At 42.7% G+C, this 25178-nt stretch overlaps 6 protein-coding genes across 7 annotated transcripts in view; 1 reads left to right on the top strand and 5 right to left on the bottom strand.

The window, feature by feature from the left end:
* SARC_07148 (hypothetical protein) overlaps nucleotides 1–4064 on the bottom strand; it is a gene marked incomplete at its 3' end in the record, with an annotated part of 8782 nt that extends 4718 nt beyond the window's left edge. Inside the window, exons 1-4 of the mRNA XM_014298913.1 lie at nucleotides 3871–4064; nucleotides 2702–2810; nucleotides 985–1130; nucleotides 466–552 (exon numbers count right to left, since the gene is read on the bottom strand). Of these exons, the coding sequence (XP_014154388.1) occupies nucleotides 466–552; nucleotides 985–1130; nucleotides 2702–2810; nucleotides 3871–3919 (391 nt within the window). The 5' untranslated portion in view covers nucleotides 3920–4064. The remainder of the gene's footprint in view (nucleotides 1–465; nucleotides 553–984; nucleotides 1131–2701; nucleotides 2811–3870) is intronic.
* A 1323-nt stretch (nucleotides 4065–5387) lies between these two features.
* SARC_07149 lies at nucleotides 5388–11577 on the top strand. 2 transcript variants are annotated; one of them, XM_014298915.1, is made up of 12 exons: nucleotides 5388–5818; nucleotides 6171–6310; nucleotides 6691–6849; nucleotides 7633–7762; nucleotides 8121–8206; nucleotides 8355–8506; nucleotides 8711–8765; nucleotides 8942–9081; nucleotides 9477–9705; nucleotides 9896–10077; nucleotides 10235–10363; nucleotides 11261–11470. In XM_014298915.1, exons 2-12 carry the CDS (start codon nucleotides 6307–6309, stop codon nucleotides 11363–11365), a joined length of 1371 nt encoding a protein of 456 aa, XP_014154390.1. In that variant the 5' UTR covers nucleotides 5388–5818; nucleotides 6171–6306; the 3' UTR covers nucleotides 11366–11470. The 2 variants fall into 2 exon arrangements, with proteins under 2 accessions (XP_014154390.1, XP_014154389.1); XM_014298914.1 differs by lacking the exon at nucleotides 5388–5818 and having other exon boundaries at nucleotides 6147–6310; nucleotides 11261–11577.
* Nucleotides 11578–19909: 8332 nt separating this feature from the next.
* On the bottom strand, nucleotides 19910–20350 carry SARC_07150 (hypothetical protein; the record flags this gene model as incomplete). Its single annotated transcript, XM_014298916.1, has 1 exon — nucleotides 19910–20350. One exon carries the CDS (start codon nucleotides 20348–20350, stop codon nucleotides 19910–19912), a length of 441 nt encoding a protein of 146 aa, XP_014154391.1.
* Nucleotides 20351–20520: 170 nt separating this feature from the next.
* On the bottom strand, nucleotides 20521–21026 carry SARC_07151 (hypothetical protein; the record flags this gene model as incomplete). Its single annotated transcript, XM_014298917.1, has 2 exons — nucleotides 20521–20732; nucleotides 20879–21026. 2 exons carry the CDS (start codon nucleotides 21024–21026, stop codon nucleotides 20521–20523), a joined length of 360 nt encoding a protein of 119 aa, XP_014154392.1.
* Nucleotides 21027–21880: 854 nt separating this feature from the next.
* On the bottom strand, nucleotides 21881–22457 carry SARC_07152 (hypothetical protein; the record flags this gene model as incomplete). The annotated part of the gene is made up of 2 exons (XM_014298918.1): nucleotides 21881–21987; nucleotides 22034–22457. The coding sequence occupies 2 exons, from the start codon at nucleotides 22455–22457 to the stop codon at nucleotides 21881–21883; spliced, it is 531 nt and encodes a 176-aa protein (XP_014154393.1).
* A 387-nt stretch (nucleotides 22458–22844) lies between these two features.
* SARC_07153 (hypothetical protein) lies at nucleotides 22845–23054 on the bottom strand (the record flags this gene model as incomplete). The annotated part of the gene is made up of 1 exon (XM_014298919.1): nucleotides 22845–23054. The coding sequence occupies one exon, from the start codon at nucleotides 23052–23054 to the stop codon at nucleotides 22845–22847; it is 210 nt and encodes a 69-aa protein (XP_014154394.1).
* Between the last annotated feature and the right edge of the window lie 2124 nt (nucleotides 23055–25178).

A 25178-nucleotide genomic window follows, 5' to 3' on the forward strand; every position in this document is an offset into this window, starting at 1 on the left:
ATATATATATAAAGATATATGTATACATAAAGATATATATGTGTGTGTGTGTGTGTGTGTGTGTGTGTGTGTGTGTGTGTATTTAATTAAGTATATAAGATATATAATATATACGGCATTTAGAAATCATGTATGTTCTATTCGTCTGTGAGATCATACGTGTGTGTAGCGTGGCTATTGATTCACCAATTTAGACTATATGCATAAAGATTAGTTTTATCTGTGAATTCAACTTGCGTCCCCATTCGTATCAGAAATAATGGAGAACTCAACCCCTTGTACATGCATACGCGGTTTATAATTGTGGCTGTCGCATACAAGTCATACTTTGTACTTGATATCAATCTGCCAATTCATATACACTATTTATACATACACGAATAATCACTGGTGTTGCCACCATTATACAAACGCATACATACACCTGAAACTCAAGTACTCGCCGATTGCTCAACTTTCACCTACCAAGAGCCCCGGCGGCCCTCGGTATAACCCAGTCTCCGGCTTTAAGATCTGTGACACCCTCGCCCACCTTCACCACCACACCGACGCCTTCACAGAAAACATCGGAGCATTGTTACTTATTAGACGGCTATGTAATATATTTTGAACACGTTGGGGATAACTTATGTAGTGGATGAGGCTATTGGTATGGGAATCGAATAGTGTTTCTATACTAGATTGTGACAAACTCTGCATTCGCCGATAATTGCTAGCTGGGCAGAGGATGAGATGCTTCGTCCGTGTCAAAGAGGAAGTAATTAGTGTGCTATAAGTGATTACATCCGCTTGTGAGTTATGACAGCACGCATCCTAGTCATAGACATGGCTTTCTATGTAGCTTTGCTGAAACAGTTGTTATGCGTAGGCTTTTGGATGTGTGTAAGCATTTTCAGTCGTAAGCTATTATATATATCTCACTATTGAAAACCTAATGTGTGGGAAACCTATCTATCGCATACATGTCAAAGTAAACGTGCGTACCTTCACCGCCACCTACTGCAGGCATAGGGGGGCGTATAGGGTAGACACCCTCGACGGCATTCACATCTGCAGGATTGACGGGAGACCGAAGCATAGCCACCCCGACATCACTCGCCTGAATTTCTGGCAGCTTGTTCTTCTCGAGCCTGTGGACGTTGCACACCAAATGCTTTAGTTCATTTCGTGTGTCCTGCCATGTGTACTACCATAAAATAAGACATAAAATAGAATCGCGAGTTGCCAGATGTCTGGGTGTGGCACAGATGGCACCTGGAGATACAATAAACAGTATGGGTATCCATACACGGTGCACGCTCAGCAACACTACATGTGACAGTGTATACTGTTTAAGCGTCTCTGCGAAACATAGCGTACAACACCGCCGACAGGCTAACAATCACGCAAACCAATAGAATTGGTCAGGCCTTGTACAAAGGATCGCCAGAAATACCCAGGCCAGATCGCCAATATTGCAGTTCAAAAACCGGTACAAACCCCGGGATTAGTTCCACCCGCATTGGCACTACACGTATTGATCTACTACACACACGAAGGCACTGGACGCATAAGACCCGGCACATCTAGGAGATAGGGATTTATATGAATAGTACACACGACTAAGACCTGGCACATCTAGGAGAAAGGGATCTATATGAATAGAACACGCGACTAAGACCAGGCACATCTAGGAGATAGGGATCTATATGAATAGTACACACGACTAAGACCTGGCCCATGTAGGACATAGGGATCTATATGAATAGTACACACGACTAAGACCTGGCACATGTAGGAGATAGGGATCTATATGAATAGTACTCCACGTCGTGTGTACGATCTACAATGGATCACAGTGTGCGAGACTTTGTAGGACAATGCATGTATCGCCATTCTACCTGGCGCACGACAATGCCACACGGTATAACTCGCGTAGGAGCGCTGGTTCCCACACGACACTTAATGTGACACAATGCACGCTTTTCTATCGTACGACAAATAATAGCAAGCGACATCACCATCGGCATACGATATAAGGTACACGGCACGTAATATAGTATATTTGCAACACGATATACATATACAGCACGTTACGAAAGGCTACATGATAGTCTGTACGACAAGACGTACGCCACGTCGTTCGTTGCGGGACACTACAGTACGACACACAATTGTGTCGCATCACACGTAAAGTCGAAGAGCAGGTTGTGTGTACGATACCTCGATATGACATGTCAAAGAATGCGACATGCACCACAAAAGTCCAACAACGTGACAATGCACAATGCAAAGGACAGACCAAACAATACACTCTACGACACGCCGTACGACACATTTACACCACTGTGTAGGACATATGTCATTGCTCATCATATGATGCCGAGCGCCACACCATCCGACATACAAAACGGTCATACCATACGACAGATTCAAATTCGATACGAGACACGAAAGTACAGACTATATGGAAACGCTACACCATTCACCGTACGACAATACTACACGAACCATACAACTCGCCGGCCTGTCACGACACTCTCTATACCATACGACTCATCATGTAACGCGCAGCATAGCAGTTATATGCACGACACATGGCGGATGTGTACGCCATTTGTCACTCACTCACAGAGAGAGCGACTTATGGCTACTGCTTGCATCATACTAGCTACAATGCTACATGGTGATGCAAATGTAGATCTCAGCGTTGCGTACTTACTGTAAGACGTTTGTGGTGGCGCCATTGCGGTGATACAAAAGCTGTTTTGCAAATGTGGGCCATGGAATGGCAGTTGTTGAGGCTAGTCGTCTGCATGCGTAGACGCTCCCTGGGTATAAGGTTGAGAAACATATTCAACATGGTATCATATAACAGTTATGATATCATTAAAGTGTGCCTAGATTGTCTTAGAAAAAAGCCTAAAACTGGGTATAAACTGGGTATGAAGAATTTATGCTTATGCTATGCTTGGTGATATGTGTATAGATACTCATGCTGAAGACATGTGAATACAAATGTGAATTCAAACGCGGTGCGAGATGGTTTCCCAAACAAAATGCACGTTTTATGCAACCGCAAACCGCTAGATTCAAATAATCATATACGAATTATATGATAGAATATAACACATTAAAGCCGTAAATATGTATGCTTTCGAGAGACCATACAATGTGATGTTTGATCAGGTACATCTAAATGCATCGTTCTACTAGCTGTCTCGCGAGAAGTTAATATTCCAAATTGTAGAATGTGGTATACTTAGTTCTCTGGAAATAAAACCAGACAAAGTACATTTATCGACACGAGCACGACTAGTGTACTCAAATACGACAGTATCTATCAACCTTCTATGCGTAAAACACATACATATGACTTAACTGCCAAACCTATATACACACTCGCTAAACTCTCGAACACAGTCGTACTAAAATATTCAGATATCACACTAATATCGAGTGTAAACATTTGAGACACTCGCTCCTAAGTGGCCACGTGTATTCTCTTAGCTCACATAACCCCTTTCACCGTTCTGGTATATGTACATAAATATTCGAAGAAAGAAAAAATACATCCTCAGTATTATCTCTGCTGTATCTACGCTACGATTGGAGTCAGCTTTATTTTTCGAAATTTGTTTCTTCATGACACGAATGTATGTGTGCACGTATGCACACTTTCGATGAGACTTGGCCGTGGACAAAAATTGCACCGTGCAATATGAACCCATACCACGGAATTGAATATATGTTGAATCGATTTGTACTGATAAGAATTTAAGGACCTGATAGTATATAGCATACGTCACTATTCGCGCAATTTTGGCACCATATAGAAAGCGGCCTAAGGATGATCATGAACCCTTTGTCAGCTATCGCAAACTGGCTTACCTGAACCGAATGTGTGTTGGAGCCTGAGGCCCGACTTCTGTGACAACATCCCAGCCTAATTTATCAGATGATCAGGGTATTGCCTTATCAATTCAGCTTTTGTTTTGTAGTCGTTGCTATAGCACAATTACAAAAGCAGCTGATGACTAAATTATATACGGAAGATATTACAACAGATATAAAAATAATTTTTTACATACATATGTACAACTTTGTTTATTTACATAGATATATATATCACATGACATATTACCATTTGCAGTATATATTTGTATTTGACAGAGGTGTCAGCCTGTCAGCGGGGAGTCGGGGACCAGCGTCCTACTCATGCCGCTATATTATACTTTTACGGGAATGCCCCCCCTGTGTTCAACAATCAAAACCGGCTGCATTATACAATTTGCATCCAGTTCTTTTCTCATTTTTTAGTATTAAAAACAAAAATAGATACTCATTGGCCAGTTTTAACCAACTGTGTTTTCTGCGGAGACTATCTATTTTTTATTGGCGTTATATTAAAAAATGAAAGATTAAAAGCCGACTAAATTCTAAAATCTATGGTCTAACTATAGACTGTCGGACTGTCGGTCGAGTACATATTTTAAAATACTTAACTATAGTCGAGCTTCTGGTGTGTACAGAGGTGTATGTGATATGTAAAGTACATCATTAGAAGCTTTTAAATAGTACTCTACAACACTATATGAATATATTGATGCAGGTATATAGTGAGCTTCTTATAGAATCGTGGAAACACGCACCGATCAGAAGCAGAATCGAGCTTCTGGTGCGCTCAGAGGTGTATATGATATGTACATGGTAACTAAGTAGGTACAACATAAGAAGCTTTTAAATAGTACTCTACAACACTGTAGGGATACATCGATGCAGGTGTATAGTGAGATTCTCATATAATCGTGGAAACACTCACTGATCAAAAGCAGAATCGAGCTCCTGGTGCGTACAGAGGTGTATATAATATGTACATGGTAACCAGTTAAGGATGTACATCATTAGAAGTTTTCCAATAATTATCTATATCACCATACGAATACATGGATGCAAGTATATAGTACAATTGTGGAATAGATTTGGAGACCATCTATGGAGCACTAAAAAATTTAAAACAAGGATGTATGTACGTGCTTTAAATATTATTTGTTAAAAATAACCCATAATCATCTACATAGAATGAAAAGTAGGGAATCAAATAACGCCATGGTCTTCTTGACGCTTGTACTTGTATAAGAACGAAAAAGCAAAATGGACTACATGTATACGCTCTAGTCCCACGTGAGTGAGAGAGTTAAAGATTGAGAGAGAGTGTCATGGGACTAATGGCGCTGTTGTGGCACACAAAAAAATCGTCCGCCCGGGCCCTACGACCCTGCCGTCCCCTGGGCCCTGGCCCCGATCGGCAGTGAAGCCCTCTCTCTCTCTCTAGTCTCTCTATTTACTCTACATACTCTCTACTAGCTAAAGTAGTGCCTCTCTACCTAAGCTCAATAAGTTATAGGGGTACGGAATATAAGTTCCAACTAATGTTAACTTTTTGATTTTGAAAAATTATAACTTTTATTTTAGGACAAATCAACTACAAAGTTATTTTGGAAACTGCAGAAATTGATAATAGGCAATCAAAAGAGATTGAGCGTTTCAGTTGTGACGACTGTCACCTGAGTGACCTGGAAGATGCACCTATCATATATGGAAGTGTGCTATTGAGATATAAAAGTTACAACTTTATTTATTCGAGGCATAATAAAAGTTACAACTTTTAACGCATTGAGCTTAGCTCTCTACTCTCTACTACTAGTAGAGTAGAGTAGTAGAGACTAGTAGAGAGTGTGTGTTTAGGAATACCTTGAAACCTTCCCGTAAACAGTTCCCTTTCTATCCACCCCCCAGCCTCCCAGGGCCCCAGGGCCCCATCCCCCTCCGACCCCAGGTTGTAACTTGTGTGAAGTACATACATACATAAATACTAAATAGTGTGAACTGTGGCTGTGTGACATCCGAGTGATCAGACATGTGACGCGCAGGCAGAGCAGAGACGCATGTCGCATAACGCATAAAAAAAATAGAATCTATCACCAATAGACGTGTAGGAAAGGTGTTTCAAGGATGTATGATAACCAATGATCTCTAAGCATACGTCGCCTTCTATGGCAAAATAATCACTTTTTATTCGTTTAAATACGTAGTTTCTATGCACGTCATACACAATTAAAATCTCGTATAGTGTCATCAATTCTGAATTCGTCATGACACCAAAATAACACTCGAAGACTGTCACGCAGGTTTTGCAAAAAGTATGGTCCATGAAGGTTTGATCGGTATTTGCTTGTGTTTTTTGGGCGTCATTTACGAGCTGAACCCCGTAGAGACCACTTCCAAAAAAAAGGCAAAGGACTTCCGCTTACCAACCACATCATCATGGGTAAGTGCACTCGAATTTATATGAGTGGCCGCGCAGTATGCTTCAGTAGGCGCTGATTCGTATCGTTTCCGCTATGTCCACTTGTGACCTTCCTTCGAATGTATTCAGTATACAAAAACGCTGATTATTTCAAGTGGTGTATACAAGCGCATGCGATGTATCATTCTAAGAAGGGAGAGGCTATGGTGTCTTGTGTTGTCCTTGCCCGCGTGGGCTCCCTGTCACGATTAACTATTGACGAGATTAGCGTTCTTACAGAAAGTGGAAGACCTAATTGAAATTTTTCACTTTCAAAACCTGTTCCTCTTTCTAAACAACTGTGTGGCACTTTGTTTGGACTGTTTTGCTAATCGCATCCCTGGTTGGTTGGCAACATACAGCCGTAACAGACGCATCGCACGCAGTTTTGAACCAGCGAGCGAATCAAGCAGGCTTGGAGGTCAACTCGAAGGAATTTGCTGAGTTATTGAACAAAGATGACTCCATTGCGCACTTGAGATCGGAATACCACATCCCCAAGAATTCAGGGCTGTACGAAGGTGTGTTGAGGTTATTTTACATCGGATGCAACTAGTGCGGTTCAAACTTTATGAACTCTCTGGTTGATAACTGTGTTGCCGAAATCGTTATATGACACTAACTGATACATGTGTCACAGTTTTCTCAGTGTGATGCATAATGGCCAGGAGAAGTTTGACGAACTGCCCTTCATTTCACGTATCCTTGGTGGGTTGGTGCAGTTGGATGTCCCTTATCTCGCATGATATTTCTTCTATAAGTGCAGAGATTCTGTTAATATCGCATGTTCAACAAACAAATCCAGTAGAAGGCTTGAGTTTTAGGTATAGATCTTTGAGCTTTTGGTGGGAAAGCAATTGTTTACAAGCGTATGATGTAGGATAAATATGTTGTGCTGGTTGTGCTATACTACCGTGCTACAATTTAAAAACTCTATAAAGTTGGTGTACATATATCTATCGCCCGCAATCGGTATTTACACAAATCGATGATCGACAATTGTGTATTTATAGGTATACGCATATACTTTCGTGCGGTCAAACCTCAACGTACCGCACGTCCTGATCTATGCAGCTATTTTTTCTGCATCCTGCTGTGTATAGATCCAGCTTGCGAGTGAGTTATATGCTGGGAAAGGAATGGCAATCGCTCAAGTTAGCCTCCGTCATGTGAAATTGGTCAGCTACATGCGAATACTGCAAGTACCTCTAGCTGATGATGGCCCCGCGTACATCATCTTCCAAGTGCTTCTGAAATGGCACTGCACTCTCTGATCATTAGGTTGCATTCCACTTACCATACAGTTCGAAAGGATATGATACCAGACAGTGAGTGGGAGAAGGAATGTATTTACCTGTGCGGCAACAGCCTAGGGTTGCAGCCCAAGGGGACTCAGCCACTAGTTAACGAGGAGCTACTGAAATGGCAGAGAAGGTAACTACGATATATGTTTTTATTGCCTTGCTTTTTTTCAGTTTGTGTGCCCATTCCATGCAAAAGTATCTTTCTGGGTCATATGCACAATTTGGGGAGCTTTACCAAAGGGGGCTGTTGCTAGAGTTTTCACATGATGGTCAAGTATGACATTAACGCGTTCAGTGGTTTGTCCGGGTGTCCGACTCTCTTCTGTCGGCCTCTGCATCATGAATGTAGTACTATAGATCACTAGATTTTTAATCTTGCCTACGAGACGATTTCCTTCCTGTTACCTAGCGTCACTTGTATTAGAAGCGCGTCTGAAGAGATTGCATCCCACTTTTAGATATCATTATTACGTCGCCTTAAATTGCAGGGGTGTACAGGGGCACTTCGATGACTCAGAGAGACGGTGGGTCGACATCGCCGAGCAATCAGCCGGTGACATGGCCAAGATCGTTGGTATGTTGTTGCTGCTTTATTTCTTGACTTTTCAATGAATGTTAATAGACGGTGGTGTTAAATCATTTCCTAATGCTTTTTCATTCTCTGCATACTACGAGATACAATATTGATTTTACTGCTCCGATACCAATTGAACATTGTGCAGGCGCGGATGAGTCCGAGGTCGTGATCATGAATACGCTTACAGTCAATCTGCACCTCATGTTGGCATCGTTCTACACTCCCACTGATACGAGATGCAAGATTCTGATCGAGAACAAGGCGTTTCCGTCTGATCACTACGCTGTGCGCTCTCAGGTGGGGGCTTTGCACAGTTACGAAACTCTGATTGTAAATTTGTGCTTCTGTGCTCCTTTTTCACGTCTGTATATCTATTTGGAAGTCTTTTCGTCCTGATTTTCGAGTACAAAATCCACTGCAACCTTTTTCAATGTCACAGAATAGAAATAGTTGTTGAACTTCTTAAATTTCACTCAAATCACTATCTCTTTCTCGTAACAGGTCAAGTCACGCGGTTATGATCCGGATACTGACGTCATTCTCGTCGATACAGAAGGTAGCATTTCAAGTCACAGATTGATTCGGAGCACTCGGCTCTACCCACTTTCTCCGAACCATCTTAAATCTGATCTTGTTTATATGGCTATTCGTTTACCTTACTCTCGGCGCGAGCGAGCCAAAACAAAGTTTCAATGCTAAGTTTTGCTCCCGTGTCTACTATACTATTTACAGGCGTCGATGGAAATGCCAAATTGATTGAGGCAATCAAATTGCATGGCGATGACATAGCGCTGGTGCTGTTACCGGGTGTCCAGTATTATCTAGGAGATGCGTTCGATATGAAAGCCATCACATCAGTCGCCAGACAGATGGTATGTGGATTGATCTGTGTGTTGGATTTTCTCTGTTTATAGCCAGCCTATAAGAAAGATGGTTAATCAATATATTTACTTATGCCGCCGATACAAATCGATTATGGATGTACGTGTCTGTTCGCATCGTAGAGTGCAGTTATGTTCTCGTAACAGTCGAGGCTTGCGCTGGTTGCAGTCATTCACACTTACACTTACCTTGTATCGTCATCTTGGTAGTGTTTTTACTTGCTCGCAAAATGTGGAGAATATTTTTCTCGAATGCAGCCGAAAAGATTTGTCTTTGATTGTGAGTACACTCTACAATTTCTGTTGGCGCACCCTCGGAAAGTAAACGCACACACCGGGATCCCAATCGATATATTCTGATGTCGTCTCCATTACCGTTCACGCAGGGCTGCGTTGTTGGATGGGATCTAGCTCATGCCGTAGGCAATATCGAACTGCAGCTGCACGACTGGGATTTGGACTTTGCCGTCTGGTGCACGTACAAGTACCTGAACTCAGGCCCTGGAGGTATAGCTGGTGCTTTTGTGCACTCGAGACACCATTCGAATCCCGAGCTTCCCAGGCTGACCGGCTGGTGGAGTCACAACCTCAAAACTCGATTTAAAATGGATAACGGTATGTGAGTGTGTTGTTGCCAGCCGCTCTGAGGTTATGTGTGTTCAGTACATGTAGTCGTGGATGTAGTGTGGGCTAAAGCCGAGCAAGCCAAGTACCGTCTTCTACTGTTTACTAACGTACTGGTTGTGCAAACGGCTAGTATGTCTCTGCGTTGTGACTTACATGCCTTCATATTTTTGTTCCACAGAGATGGACAAGATCTCTAATGCTGCCGCTTACGCGATGTCCAACCCCCCGATGCTACAAGTTGTGAGCCTGAGAGCTTCGTTAAATGTCTTCAACATGACTTCTATGAAGGACTTGAGGTCTAAATCGGTGATGTTAACCGGCTATCTCGATCTGCTGTTGTCGAAAATTCCTATTGTACAGGTATATCAGTATCCAATGCTAGGACAGACGCGCTGTTATCGTTCATGTATAGCACGGTATTTTGTTTCTCAAAATGTCATTTTTCTGATTCGCTTGTCTCTATCAACCTATTTATTATTCAGTAATAAAATATTATCAATAAAATTGCTCTATCCAGAAAAATATCAAGTCATTGACCTCGTCAGATAGGACGAAACGTGGATGCCAACTGTCTTTGTTCTGCAAGGTGCCAGTGCGTCCTATTTTTGAGTTTCTGGAGCATTCCGGTGTCGTCTGCGACCTTCGGGTATGTGAGTCATCTATGTTTTTCATCTTTGTCTTCGTTCACCTGTGAACAAATTACTTTGTAAAGAAATAGTTAGCCAGTGTGGGCAAGTATACCAGGACGTTTGTAACAGAACCTCGAGATGTGTTATACAATGGATTTGTGTGCCTATTTAGACCACTCACGTGAATAGTGGTTTTAATGTGGATGATTGTCTGTGGTTAAGTATAATTCCCGTGTAAAAAAAATGTTCTTAGGACATTACGTATCTGCGTGTGACTTGGAATACACACATCGATAGCGATGTGTGTTTAATGCATAATAATGTGCAATCGGCAGTCGCTTATACCCTTGTTATTTTCCATGTTTGTGTGAGTTGTACATATAGTCACGGGCTCATTGTTCAATTGCATGTATTCATGTGTCTTTCTATTTAGGTACAACATGTGCGGGTATATACCTGTCGCACATCTATCTGGATGTATGTATGCTTTCGTTGCACACTTCATAAATTAGCTCATATTCGCTATGCCCACTTCAGTTGATACTATACTCTGATCTCGAGTGCTAGCCTCGGCATCATCGTAAACAAGAATGGCACGATTTCTTACTCTGTAAGAAATATTTATCGTACTATTTGTTTCAGAGGAGGCAAGTAGGCATGTGATTGCTATCTTCAGCTGTTGTTTGTTTCCTGTCTGGACTCTACGTATCATATGAATCGAATTCACGCGCAATAGTTTTTACAGAATGTACCATTTACAGCATCAATATATTGGACACAATACTCGACCACAACATTGGTTTTAAACATTAACTGCTTTTATCGTTTTTGAAGAATGCACCATTTCCAGCACACTCTACCACAACATTGGTTTTAGAAATTAACCGTCTTTTAACCATGTTTCAATTTAACAGGAGCCCGATGTGATCAGAATCGCGCCAGTTCCGATGTACAATAATTTCACTGACTGTTATCAGTTCGCACAAGTCTTAAAGTCCGCCCTTGAACACCACAGTTAAATCTGATGTGTGGCTATGCTATTAATTCAACGTTATCTATTGAATTCCTGGTTCGGGGATGGATTTGTTTATAAAATAAAGAGTTTCACCAATATTCCAAACGAGATGAAGCCCAAGTTCTCACTTTTTCCGCTTAGGTCTGTTTTGATGCATAAACATCGGATTTGCACCATATCACTCAACTACCATCTGTTGTCTATACTGCTTTAGGTAAAACCGTTGTAAAGCTTGTCTTTGTCTGTATGAACCCTGTGTCGTGTCTTTTCTGCTGCCATTAAATTGAATTTAGTTGTAGAGTTATCAAATATGAAATTATCGCCACAGTCTAGAGGTAGCGTGCATGGCCAAAAAAAATGATACATATCAAACCGGTACAAATAATATAATTGAATTTTGAAATGCGGTTTTGGAGAGTAGCGGTCATGCTTGCTACACACATTTAATTGGGCTCGAGCATACTGTGTAGTCTACCTGTGTGCATCATGCGTCCATTATCGTTTCGGATCTTAGAATATTGACCGTATGGCTGAGGTGCACAAGCCATAAATCCAACAAATGCGCCAGTATGTTTAACGTCATTGTTTGATGTGATTTTGCTGTGGTATATGTAGTCGAATTCAAATTCGATTTGAAATCTAAATGCAGTATTTCAAATTCGATTTAAACTGTGCAGAATTTAAGCGGTGCCTGAAACCTCATACAGGACTACCAGCATTACGGGGATGAAGGATAGACCGTCGGGCCCTACACCGTATTCTAAAATGTTGGATCCACAAAGCGCCTCTTCTTCCTCCTAATCTATTTTCCGAGTTTTTCGGTGTAAATGGGTGCAGTATCGATGATATCAGACACGACAATACCACTTTGCCTTCCAACCTTACAGAGGCGATATGTGGTCATTACCATGTCCGAGCTTCGCACGCTCCGGCTCGGTGCCCTAGTTTTCACAACGATCACCAAAGAGCATTGACAGTTCATCGGGTTCGCCATTTGCGTTGAAGTTTACGCTGATAAAATGCGCTCCTAATCTATTTTCCGAGTTTTTCGGTGTTAATATGTAATATGTGTAGTATCGATGTTATCAAACACGACAATACCACTTTGCCTTCCAACCCTACAGAAGCGATATGCGGTCATGTCCGAGCTTCACAGGCTCCGGCTCGGTGCCCTTAATTTACAACGATCACTAAAGAGCATTGACAGTTCATCAGGTTCTCCATTTGCGTTGAAGTATACGCTGATAAAATCTAATACGGCGTCTGCAATGGTGTATCCATAAACTTACCATAGGTCTTGCGCATCGGCATAAATCTACTTCCATAGGAGTAAACTCCGAAGCTGTACTCGTTTTCATTCGAGCTAATTCATCGCTCGCCTCAATAATTGTTTCATTTTCAACCTCGACGGACTTCGGTAAAGCCTTCGTCGCTTTAGCCTTCATAGTCACGACTGTCGCCCTCATTCGCCGTCACTAAGTCTCTTCATTGTATTCATACGATGCATTGGCATCCGGTTTATGTATAACTTTCACATTCTTGTACTTCTTGAATGACAGATCAGCAATATGCATAAAATCTATTTTGTGATCCTCCCATTTCTTATTACCTAAACTGCACACGCCGACTACATCTGCAGACTCAATGTCGATATACTAGTCGGTATGCGACTAGTGCCTATATTAAGAGCACTAGAATCATCGGGGTTTTTAACCTCATAGGTTCCACTTTTCGTGTCCGCAACAGTGATTATATATGGTCCTATCCATTTAGATATTATAACAGTAGCATCGGAATTATGTTGACGTATATTAACTCTATGTCATCGACCTGATACTCTGTTATCTATTTGGTTTTGTTCCATCTATTCTGCTTCGAGCCCTGGTAACTCAAGGCGATCAGGTTCGTCCATGTTGTAAGGTATCTGTAGCTCACTATATCTGCCACAAAAAATGGTGAGAGGATGCTGTTCCCGTAACGGGATCAGCACAATCGTTCACCTTGGTACGGCCAGATATCTGCACTATTCGATAATGCAGTACGCACGAAGAACTTAATTCTTCTATAGCGCGTCTCGTTTGCGCCCTGCGTTTGTTGTATATATGAGACACCTTTCTTATGGTACATACCTGATACAAGTACTAATGATTCCGTTGCGTGATCACCGAACTCGCTACCGTTTATAGAACTCGTGAAACATGGCCACCCGTGGTCAGTAACGACTTGGAAACATAGTGCTACCACGTCGAGTACCTTTGTATTCCAATGGATAGACTGATGGATTGACTGAGTTCATATCGAAAAAGTGGGATATGTGATGGTTGCCCGTCTGCTCGGACTTGGGCAGGTCAACAAGATCAATGATGATCTTACGCCATGGGACATCTTACATCACACCCGTAAGCGGATCGAATCTATAGATTGAGATCACAGTCTGCGCATGTCTGATAAAATATATACTCTTAAGTCACTAGCATAAGACGCGCTATTCTATTACAGTTGGCGTCTGGTGCTTCAGCTTATGGTTTTGAGTGAGCCATGCGAGGATATTTCTTTTATTCTGCTGTTCCAGAACTAAGGTAGTTTGTAAACAATCCACTTGCGTGTTCTTGAGTCTGTAGTGTCGTCAGACTTCCTTACTTTCCTTGTCTGAACGTTTTTACTGCGCTTGTATACATTGGGTACGCTTGACTGATTTTATAACCGCATTATATGTGTATCTACTTCGGGACTGTCTTTCATGAGTCACTTTAAGAATGATTTCTGAAAAGCTTCGGCCTTCGACCTCCTATTAATATATAAGGTTCGGTTTAGAGATCGACGTTTCTTAACAGTTTTATCTGTAGTAGACTTTACATCTTGTGGACAAACTTCAGGTGCTATGTTGTCTTTAAACTGGTTTCTTTGTATATAAAATCGTGGTTTGTTGGTATATTATTTCTAGTACCCCATTGGCTAACCACTTCTCTACTTGTTCTTTTGTTACAGCATCATGTCTTCAATATACATATTTTTTGAAGATTTAGCTTAATAAGTCTACCTTAGTTAAGTCAAGACTAACATATCCGTCGCTAGAGCGGAACTCCGTCCAGTCAGTGATCTTTTTTCTTGTTTACAAGTATAAATTCAATATTTTAGCTGATGGTCCTTTATAGTACTGACTCTTGCAGTGGGATGCCTAATACGAGTAGGTTACTCATATCAACAACAATGTCATAGTTTTGCGTCATTTTTATCACTACAGCTTGCGTGATTATCTTGTGATCGTAGGCTAACATGTTTCAAAGTCTATAGTCATAGTGTCGCTCGCTGATGGTTACTAATCTGCAAATATAGGGTGAGTTGTTTGTGTTCTACCTTCGATTTTTTTTTCTCAAAGCAAAGTGATCAGATATGCAGGGTGTTTCAGAACCAGTATATCAATCAATGCACGAACTTTATATACAATGCAGTATGCACTAATGAGTAGGGGATTGGATCCGGTAAACTTTTCATGTTTGCTTAATGTCTGGTTTGCTGTCACATGCCTTGGTGTAGCAGTCGATAATATTCTCACGCCTGTCACATTTATCAAGGTTATGTGTAGAAAGCAGAAGAATGTATTCCGTTCCAGTAATCATCAGGTGTGAGCTGGTAGCCCGCACTTGTCGTCGGCACACTTCTTGGTCTCTTCATATGCGATCTCTTCCTCTGTAAGCTTGCGGCTTCTTAATCGGTCGCGTAGGCTGTGTGGTATAACGTGGGCGCACACGCTTCTTCTTTTTTGGGAAGTTTGTCTTGAGACATATCCTTGACCAGGTTGGTCTCGTGGTTTCATCTGAACCGCGTTCTTCTTATAAGTTACTCGATCCCTAGGAAAACTCACTGAGAACGTCTTATAGAACTGTTTTTAGTGTAGACGGTGTGTAGAGTGAAGCTTCTTCTTGCGATCATCACTACCTATGTTTATACAGAACAAGTGCATGGCAAAACTACTATCATCTTAATTTATCATCCCTAGTTAACTCCGGGCGCATCAGGTCGGAACGGTATCGAGCTTCAAGATATAGTTCAGGATGATGACGTTGGGTGCCGGAGGTGCTAGTGTGGAGCACATGCCCGGACCGTATATCTTGACTCAAGAGATATGTTACTAGCCAGCATGCTTCTTGCCATTTATTACAGTTGAGGCATCGGTCAAGCTCGTTCCACTGGCATCCCAGAACCATCTCCTTGCACTTCTTATTGTCAACCCTGCTGGGCTGTAGCATCTGATAAATTCTTGTCTGCTTGATGGTCAGCTTTGTATAGTAATCGACTTTCCCCGTATTATGGGGTGCCGTGTGCGATCCCCATCTTCACCGTCAGCTCATCTACAGATGTATCAGTAGTATTTATCTACACCAGGAAGTACAAATTATTCAGCTGGCTGATGTAACATGTTTCAGTCTACGCGAGCAAGCTCAGCTATTTTGCCCTCTTCTTTGTGCCTTTACCTTCTCTTCAGTTGTAACCAAAGTCGAAGGTAGAGACTTTGCGACGTTTTGCTGTGGACTATAGGGTTAAGACATTAATGTCTCCCGTGCTCTGGTATACTTACCCGGTAGATTTTACTTCAACCAAAGTGGTCTTTAGGAGGATGTGAAGATAATTCAGTTCCTTCTACACGATCGATGTAAACCTTTAGAGTACTGGCTCGCGAGTGGGTTCGACCTCTGGTTCGTTTTAGTCCTTCCTTCCTCGAGCTTCAGCTTCCATAGTTTCCACTATTTCAGCATTAGACATCTGGTTACCAGTAAAGTTATATGCAATCCCGTAGTCGTCGACTTCTCTGGCTTGCTTTCTACGAGTTCACTAGGTTTACGCTACAGTGATATCGTCAGTGACATGTTCACATAAGCGGCGTGCGTTTTACCTGACGCATACATACGACCGAAATGTTCAACTGCTTCATTTTCTTTTACGGGCTCCTATATTAAAATAGCTAACTGGGATTTAAAGTTCAGCGTTCTCATCCGTCAACTTACTTATCAAGTTGGTGTGGCAGATTTATCTGCTATATTAAGTGATCCTTGAGGGCTCGTCTCTTCGTCACCTTCATTAGTCAGATCAGGCCCACATTGGTTCTCGTCTTCAATTGCCGGCACCAGTGATTTATTCTTCTGAATTTCCTCTTCGTGGATCGTATAGATAGTTATAAAACCCTGAGTTTTGTTTCTTGACATCGTAAAAAGTAGCTTTGAAACGGACGCGATAGTTGACCCTCGGGCTCTTTCTTCGGCGACTTCTTTCTTAATTGGGTAGTCTAGTATTTTAATCTCAGTGTGTTGAAACGAATTTATAAGACTCAAACCCTAAAATCCTATGAGCCCAAAATATATTACGGTTTATATTTTGGCCGAATTACTGTAGGAATATTTTAAAAGCACATGGCAATTAGTATATTGTATATATAATATGCATTATAATAATAAATTCATGTTCCAACAAAGTGCTCTGTCGGCGATTCCCACTGGCGACAATCGATTTGGCAGCGGACTTGTCTTCCTCGGCGATGGCGGCGGCGGTAGCGGTGGCATCCTTGTCGGTTTTCTTCATCTCAGATTTATGTTCTTTGAAAGAGAGGAACCCTTGTTATGCTTTATCTTCTTCACTTAAGAAATAATCGTTTAGAAGAAGAAAATGTGTGTGGTATAAACACCACTACGTTCAAGAGCTCAACAAGTTAACACTTTTGCTGACTATAAAATGTGGAAACTTGCCAGCTTTAAATGTATAAATTTGGGTTTGTCGAGACAGTATTCATTGATTAAAGCCTGAAGGTAGTGATAATGTATTAAGTGTTTTGGTCGAAGCAAGCACGAAAGTAGTCGATTGTCATAGTTAGATTGTCTCGTGATTCAGCAATACTCTGGGGGATGAGAAGGCTGAGATATTGACTTAGTCCAATCCTCCCAGTACTGAATTCGCCGAAGGGTTTTAATTATGTATTCGTCGTCGTGATTGGCGTTAACTATTATTGTTGTTTTTGCTGCGCCAGGATAGTGCATGTGATTATATGTCTGTATCTACTGGTAAATCGCTTTCTAGAAGCATTTTAAATATTTCTTGTGCTTCTTTACTTCATCTTTGCAAGTATATCCTACAACATGATCACATATGCGCTGCACATATTCGTCCCGATTTGTATAGTTTAGATTTTTGAAACATACAGCGGATCTAAATGTATTGGTCTTCTGTCGCTTCGCACGGTCTTCATCTGTTTCGTCACTCAATACCCTTTCCCACTTAGTTGGCTGCATAGGTTTGTCATTTTGACTTTTTTAAGTTGTCCTTATTCATATATGTTCGCTCACACCAACCTTTGACTACACCTTCTATGGTTGAGATGTCATTTCGTAGGCCTACTATCATTTGAGTGTCATAGTTACCACCCCAGCCTAGAGTTAAGCCCCGCGCCTGTACGACCCGCGGTTGATCACGTTTCGAGACCATTGTAGCTACACCTCGACGCAGCCATGTACTGTTCCTTACATACTAATTTACCATCTGACCGTGCTAGTACTAGCTTATTTTCCGTTACAAAGTATAGTCTACATTCTATCGCAGTAGGAATTAGCTTGAAAGAGCTATAGGCATATCTTTTTAGCTACTCTCACATTCTACATTTTAACAGTATTTTTACTGAGGAAGCCGGCTGATACTAGTAACTAGAATAAAACATACGTGCACACAAAGACACAATGCGTGTATGCACATGTCAACTTTCATTTTTAACACACTAGTTAAGAAACAAGGATAGAAGAAACTACCACCTAAGATGAGAAAGCGAGCCAGCGCCGAGGAAATGACCAAGGCGGAAAACTAAGGAAGGGAAGAAGTAGGCTCTCCTTTGAGACCAACGGAATATGCGAACGTCGAAAGGTACGGGCGGGTATCACTGTCACTTCACTTCGGTGAACATACTACATGCGCGTCAGGCTTCATATTCGTTAAAGAGGTTCTGGGAAGATTGTAGGGACAGCTAACAGAGCAAACTCTGCTATACACAAATCTTCTTGGTACACAACAGAGGGACAATAAATTAGCATACTCTAGTAAGTTCTCTAGTAGGTTGGGCCACGTATCCAGAAGCGACGAAAAGCGTCATCCAACAACGAAATTAAGCCACCATTGGAGATTAAAAAAATCAAGAATCAAGGAGTGAAGCTCGGTCATGAAAGGAACTGGGAAGGAAAGAAGAAGCTCCTTCACTGAGAAAAGCGTACAAGCTCCGCTCGCAGGGTACCCAACATACTACCGCAAAGTGCTCTTATAATATATACAAAGGTAAGTGTGACTAGGTTTCCCCGAAGGTAAACGCACATAGTCTTCCAACGTAGAAGAGAGTAAAAAATGTCACTTGTGATAGCATAACCAACGTTGGGCTGTTAAGATTTACTGCGAAGTGTCACCGTTAATAATATCATCAAAGTTGGGGCGCTGAAATTTACATGTACACAAGTAGGAGACAGTTTTGTACAAATTTGCAAGCTAGTGCATATTATCCACATCTATGAATTGTCACACATTATAAAAGAGAGATAGAAGGAGTTATATCCCACAACGGAGAGGGCATGCACAATGCATGCATACTTGTCCGCGCATTTAAAAAGAGATAGATATTCAAGCAAAGAGCTAAAGGTAGCTACAATAGTAAATGCATGCGTATAGGTTTACGCAAGACCACTACAGAGTACCACGCGTATACAAGAAGAAAAATTGTTGCACGCCACAAAGTATTCAGTGATCAAGTAAGTCAAGGTACAGTGATCTAAGAAACAAAGGGTGTCGTTTTATTGTCCGTGGTTGATGCATATAACGAAACATAATAGAAGATTACACAAATGCAAAAGATATAATGGTTGCATGCTATGAAGCATTCGTTTAATAAATATTTATTGAATGGATTTTGGTTGATGCACGTCGAAGAATCTCATATTTAAAGACGTACAATCCATCTTAAATCCATAGATAGGGAACAAATGTCTGCGACATAGATTGCCATTAAATACGTATCAGCACAAGCATCAATCGTAAGTATACTACATAAATACACAAGTTGGAGGTGCCGCATGCCACATAACATCACATAGAATCACAAGAACCAGCTATTCAGGGTCTTCAATCACAAGTAGTATCAAACGCACAAAAACAATACATGGTTTCCTAAGTTGAACTAGACAGTTAACACACAAAGGAGCAGCAAGTATACACTTCACATGCATCAATTACATACATTGATGATAAATATACTGCACATCAAGATTAATATCACATGCCTACCAAACCATCACTTATGTAAACTTTATGGCTGGTAGTAACTTCGTGGTGGCCTTGCTCATGTTGCGCTTGTGCAAATTATGTACGACGAAGCTGTTCTTCCGGTGCTGCCTGTGCAAATCCAGGTTGACCATCTTCGGCCATAGCGACAGATACCTCTCGTGCTGTGTCTACACACCTCGCATATATTATGTGTCGTGACTCCGCGTTTCCAAGCCGCTGTGAGAAGAGAGGGACCAGCTTAAAATCATTGGGCGGGCCTATTCTTTCTGTCACTGTGTGACCCCAAGATCTTGCCGCACGCATACTTGCCAAACTTCAAGAATGTATGTGGTATCCTAGGCACCAGCACCGGTTCCGATTGAAGTAGTTGCTTGAATAAGTCGAACCATGGTGCCCGTGGTAGCCAAGGTAGACATACTGTTGCGGATGCCCCATCCTTGTGTATCAGCTGCCAAGGTGGGCAACCGTCTACTAGGGACAAGTTGTGCTCAAATGCACCTTTCTGTTCATCCTTAATCCAAAAATCGAGCAGCTGTTCGTTCTGTGGGCTCACGAAAACGTCTACGTTATTCGGACCGAAGAGCTGTTGTGCTTGCTCGATGTAATCGGGAAACAGCTTCCAGCTATCTGCGCACAGTATCTCGGGCTCGTAGCTCTCCGGCGTACCTTCATGTACTCTGCTCATCATGCCTGGTACAACATTCTCCTCCCCATAGATATGGGATATCGTGACGTTCCCATCGATCGCCGATCAGCTTGTTTGTTTTCCGTTTGCAGAACTCACGCAATGGTGCCATGTGTGTGCAAAGTTAGGCACGTGTTCGTGGAGGCAATTTGCCAAGCATACAGCCGACGCTATGTCCATATATCGTTACATGGTTGGCCAATCGAATAGTTTGCTTGTTTCTCATAATCCATATCAATGCCTTGTGCTGACACCTTCTTGCCGAGTGTCATCACTTCAGCAATTGCAAAGTGGCACATGACTGGATCCAGTTTAAAACTGTGGCATGTGAGTCGTTTGCCGATCTCCTTCATTGTGTTGCTATGTTCGTCATAATTATCACCTGCTCATCGATGTAGTGATGTACTGGTAGCCAGTCCAGGATCGTGCTCAATATGCGCTGGAACTGATATGTCAATACGTGCAGGTCAGATGGTGCTGACATGAACGAATACTGGCAGCGTTGATTAAGAATTAAGAATTGGTCACTGGGGATGAGTGCGTTCACTACGCGCATGTTTAAACAAAACTGCACCTTCCTCACGTTGCCTTCACTGGCAAACATGCGCAAGGCGAGTAGTGCTAGGTTGACTGCCGTTGCGTCGTCCGCTTTGTAATGACCACGTCTTTCAACCATTTTTGTACTTGCTCGTCGACACAAGGTAGCCATCTGTCCGACACGAAGTTACGTGTGGATTTGCACATGCTCATGGCTTGTTCACGTGTAACTGACATCGTTTTTTCAATTTCCTAGAGGTGGTATCGTGCGTTGTCTACAATCGCTGCGTTCGCCCTTAAAACTGATGTCAAACATTGTCGAGCGTCAGCTGGTTCCGTTGTATTTGGTGACTGGAGATGGTATAGGTTTCAGTAGTTCATCAAGCTCCTTTAGGTTGATGGCTGCGAGAGGTGATTAAGTTCCTCCTATGTATAACCCTAGTCCTTTCATCATGTCTTGGCCAAGGATAATATTCATGCTTGTGGGTGAATTCATAAACTCGAGCGAACTATTGATTATCTTCGTGCCGTACTTTATAGGTACTACTTCCATCGTCCTCAATCGCGGAGTTCGTACCGCCTTGACAGCTGTCCCCAATCGCGAAGTTCGTACCGCCTTGTCAGCTGAATAGATGAACGAAGCAGGTGGTGATGGAGTGATAGTATCTTCGAGATACAGTTTATAGGTAATACTTCCATCGTCCTCAATCGCGGAGTTCGTACCGCCTTGACAGCTGTCCCCAATCGCGAAGTTCGTACCGCCTTGTCAGCTGAATAAATGAACGAAGCAGGTGGTGATGGAGTGATAGGATCTTCGAGATACAGTTTCTATTCGCACCCATGTCTATTAACAATCTGAACGTACGCTCATTCAGTTGCAGTTGTATGTAGACTCGGTTATCGGATGTCAATAATGGATCGTTAATCGCCATTACCTCATTGATAGTATATATAAACGTTAAAGCTGCATCTGCGTCAGACAACCCTCACTTCTCAATTGTCTGCCGGCACTGGTTCCCACCCATTCTGGGTTGTGACTGTTGCTAATGCATCATCGTGATAATCGGCGGTGAGTTTTGTGTCAATGTGCATTTCAGTTGCTGTAGGAGGATGATCGATTCCTTCTTCGCGTGTAACCGTGTTCACCTGTGGCTGTGTATCGGTTGTTCTTGTTGGTGGCTGCTTGGACAGTTGCTGCCTGGTTCTTGCCCTGGCGGGAATGTTGCAGCTGAACGCTGTGACGATTGTGCGTCTTTGTATGGCCGTTCCTAATTGTTCTGGCGTCATTCCTCCCTTGTTGCGCTGTTGTATGATGAAGGCAGCGGGCAATATGTCGCGGACCGGGTGGTGCCTGTGTTTGACAATCTACGCACGTTGTTGGCGTCGCTGCCTGAGGTCGCTGCGCCCAGTACTGAGTTTGTCGTTGCGCTGTTTGGGGGTTCTGACGAGTATAATCACGCAGTGTGTTCTCTTTTTGTTGCTGTTGACGACTAAGTAATCGAGCCATTGGCCGCTGCTGCGCCTTCTGTATGTCGGGACTCAATAGTTGTAGCAACTCGTGTGTCTCCATCAAATGCAGCTTAGGAGGGAACTGGACTGTGCGCTCATACGTACGACCATTGAGCGTCTCCTTTAAGAGCTGCCCTATTTAGTGGCTCAGATATCTTTGCTGGACCTCGGCATCAGTCTGGCAGCGTTCACGAGCTCGACGGCGATATTCCATCAAGCGGGTCAACTGCAAACGGATCAACTGTTCCATAACAGGCACATGCACCAACTTACTATGACCTTTAGCTAGTTTGCGAAAGACAGGCTCTACAGTCCCTTGTGTCTCGTGTGAGCATATCTGTGCTATCTATAACTTAAATACCCACGCCTTCAAGCGCTCAGTGTTATCCCTAATGTAGTCAAGTGTTGACTTCTCGGCATTGAAATGAACCAACAACCATGTTAGATTCTATGTCTCATCGAGGCCTGCGATCTGTGCGATCTTCAAAGCTTCGAGGAGGACCCCCTTGGTGTCACGTTCCATGATTTTGTTCAAGCGGTAGCGATTAGACGGCCAGTCAGGCCAATTGCGTGGTGCTGGAACCTTCCGTTTGTCGACCGGCTTGGATTCCAGTGTCGTATGTAGTGTCTCCAATATGCCCGGAGAGCTTCGGCCCATGCCGTGTTATTGGTTTCTATTGCGGCACAGCTCATTCGACAACTTGAGTATACTGCCTGAAGTGCTTGACAACTCACTTCGATGCTCTCTGGTGTCGGTGGAGAAGCTTCTGGCTTCGGCGCTTCCTTCGCTGGAGCCAGCACCGTGTCATGGAGCGCGTCCTGCTCAAAAGCCTTCTTTTGCTGTTGCATACGAAAATTGGTGCGCAAACGGACGTGTCAATTCTTCAAAGCTTCCTCCCCGTGAGGGTTCTGTTTAGCGAGTAGTTGCTCGCGTGCAAGGGTTTAAATAGAGAGTGCATCACTTGAGGATAGCTGGTCGTCCGACTCTGGTGACTCATATCCTCGGCCATGGTGTTGTCGATTGCGACCGCGGATACGAAACTCTGGATTGTCGACACTGTCGGAAGAACGACGACGCTTGTAAGACATATGACCGCCTTTGGAAGCTGTTGTCTACTCAGATGTGATACGCTTCAGTCGTTCCTCATACTGGTCGAACAAAGATTGCTGCCTAGCCATAAGGTCACGTCAACCTTGTCCACGCACGTCACCTCGCTTATTGTTCGTCCACGTGGACATCTACGCTTCGCTGGTGGTAGGCGTGGGTTGCTGCTACGAGGTTTGCTAACTGTCACTGGGTAACTGTTGTGTAGAAAATGACGGGCTGGAACTCTCTGAAGTCGAACTGGTGGACGAACCGGCACTCGCTACATGCTCCCGGGTGTCGGTCTGGCCCTGGTTTGCACGCAGGTAGTAGGCTACTACAGACTCTTGGTCTTGTGTAAGATTATCATCATGTTGCTGAGTTGGTGTGGCTTAGGTTGTTGTTCTTACCCGCGAGCTAAAAACGCCCGACGTAAGATTGCTTGATTCTCACGGTAGTGCGCGTCCCGTTCCTCTGCCGCTTGAAATTGGTTGGGTCCTTCCTTGGAGCGGCGACGCTTCGTGTCACGTTGGTCAATGTCATCGTGTGCGCGACGTTCTGATGCAAGATGTTACTGGCGACGGCTCTGTCTAGGATTGGAGGAGATGATTAGTCAAAGTTATGGTTTCGATTGTCTGTGGGAACCGAATATCTGTTGTGAATCCATAACGGCAGGCATTAGTCGACTTGAATACCGAGGTACAAGGACCCGCGACACCGTTATAGTTATCAAACACTGATTGGGATACTATAGGAATCCCCCCACAGCATTCAGGCATACCGCCGAGACCATCCGTCCTTCATCTACAATTAGCTCATTTATTGTTTCAGTTCGTACTCAGAGCTGAGGTGTTGCCCTACGTGTACATACATCGTGCCTCCTTGTCTGCTCCAGACTAATTGCTTTACTCCAATATCTGCTACTTCCGTTTTCACACCTACTCTGCCACTCCACTTTGTGTGTTCTTATGAAGAAGCTATGACGTCGACGTTGGTGATATGACGATATGCCGTTCCTTGTGAATCGACATGTCGAAGTGTTGGTTTTTACACACACCGTAATCACCACTAGAGAATACACCGTACTTGGTTTACAGCACGAACTCCGAAATAACCGGTCTGATTTCGTAGCAATCCTTATATTTTTGAAGCTTTGAAAATACATAACACAATACTTCAATCAATTACAGTTATCCCAATGGCTAAAATATTGGCTGGGTTCTCAAAGGTCCCAAGCACAAAGCCCCCCGTCTATATATAACAGGTTAACATTTAGTTCGGCTACCAATTGCCTACAACATGTTTTCGGTCAAGATTGCGTTTCTCAATGCGTCACCCTGGTTCACTTTGCTATCGTATCGCTAGTGACTTATGCTCGGCATGGTTTACGGCTTATATTGCTTTAAATATTATAACATAAATCACATATAAACTTGTACAATATTTCATGTCTCACTTTTGATTCATCTATTTTAACCGATTCTATAAGTATCCAAAGCATCGTATTGTCACTTATAACACTTTGACGACCTAGGTACCACAATACGGCTTCATATGTAGCTCTACTAGCTCCTTATACTAGTTTCCTAAATATATCCAACATTATTCACGAACATAATACTTCCTGATGCCATACTTCCACACTACGCCATAGACATACTTCTACAGGCATCTAACGTCAATTATAGACACGTACTA

Source organism: Sphaeroforma arctica, assembly GCF_001186125.1.
Source record: "Sphaeroforma arctica JP610 unplaced genomic scaffold supercont1.547, whole genome shotgun sequence".
Taxonomy (NCBI): domain Eukaryota; class Ichthyosporea; order Ichthyophonida; genus Sphaeroforma; species Sphaeroforma arctica.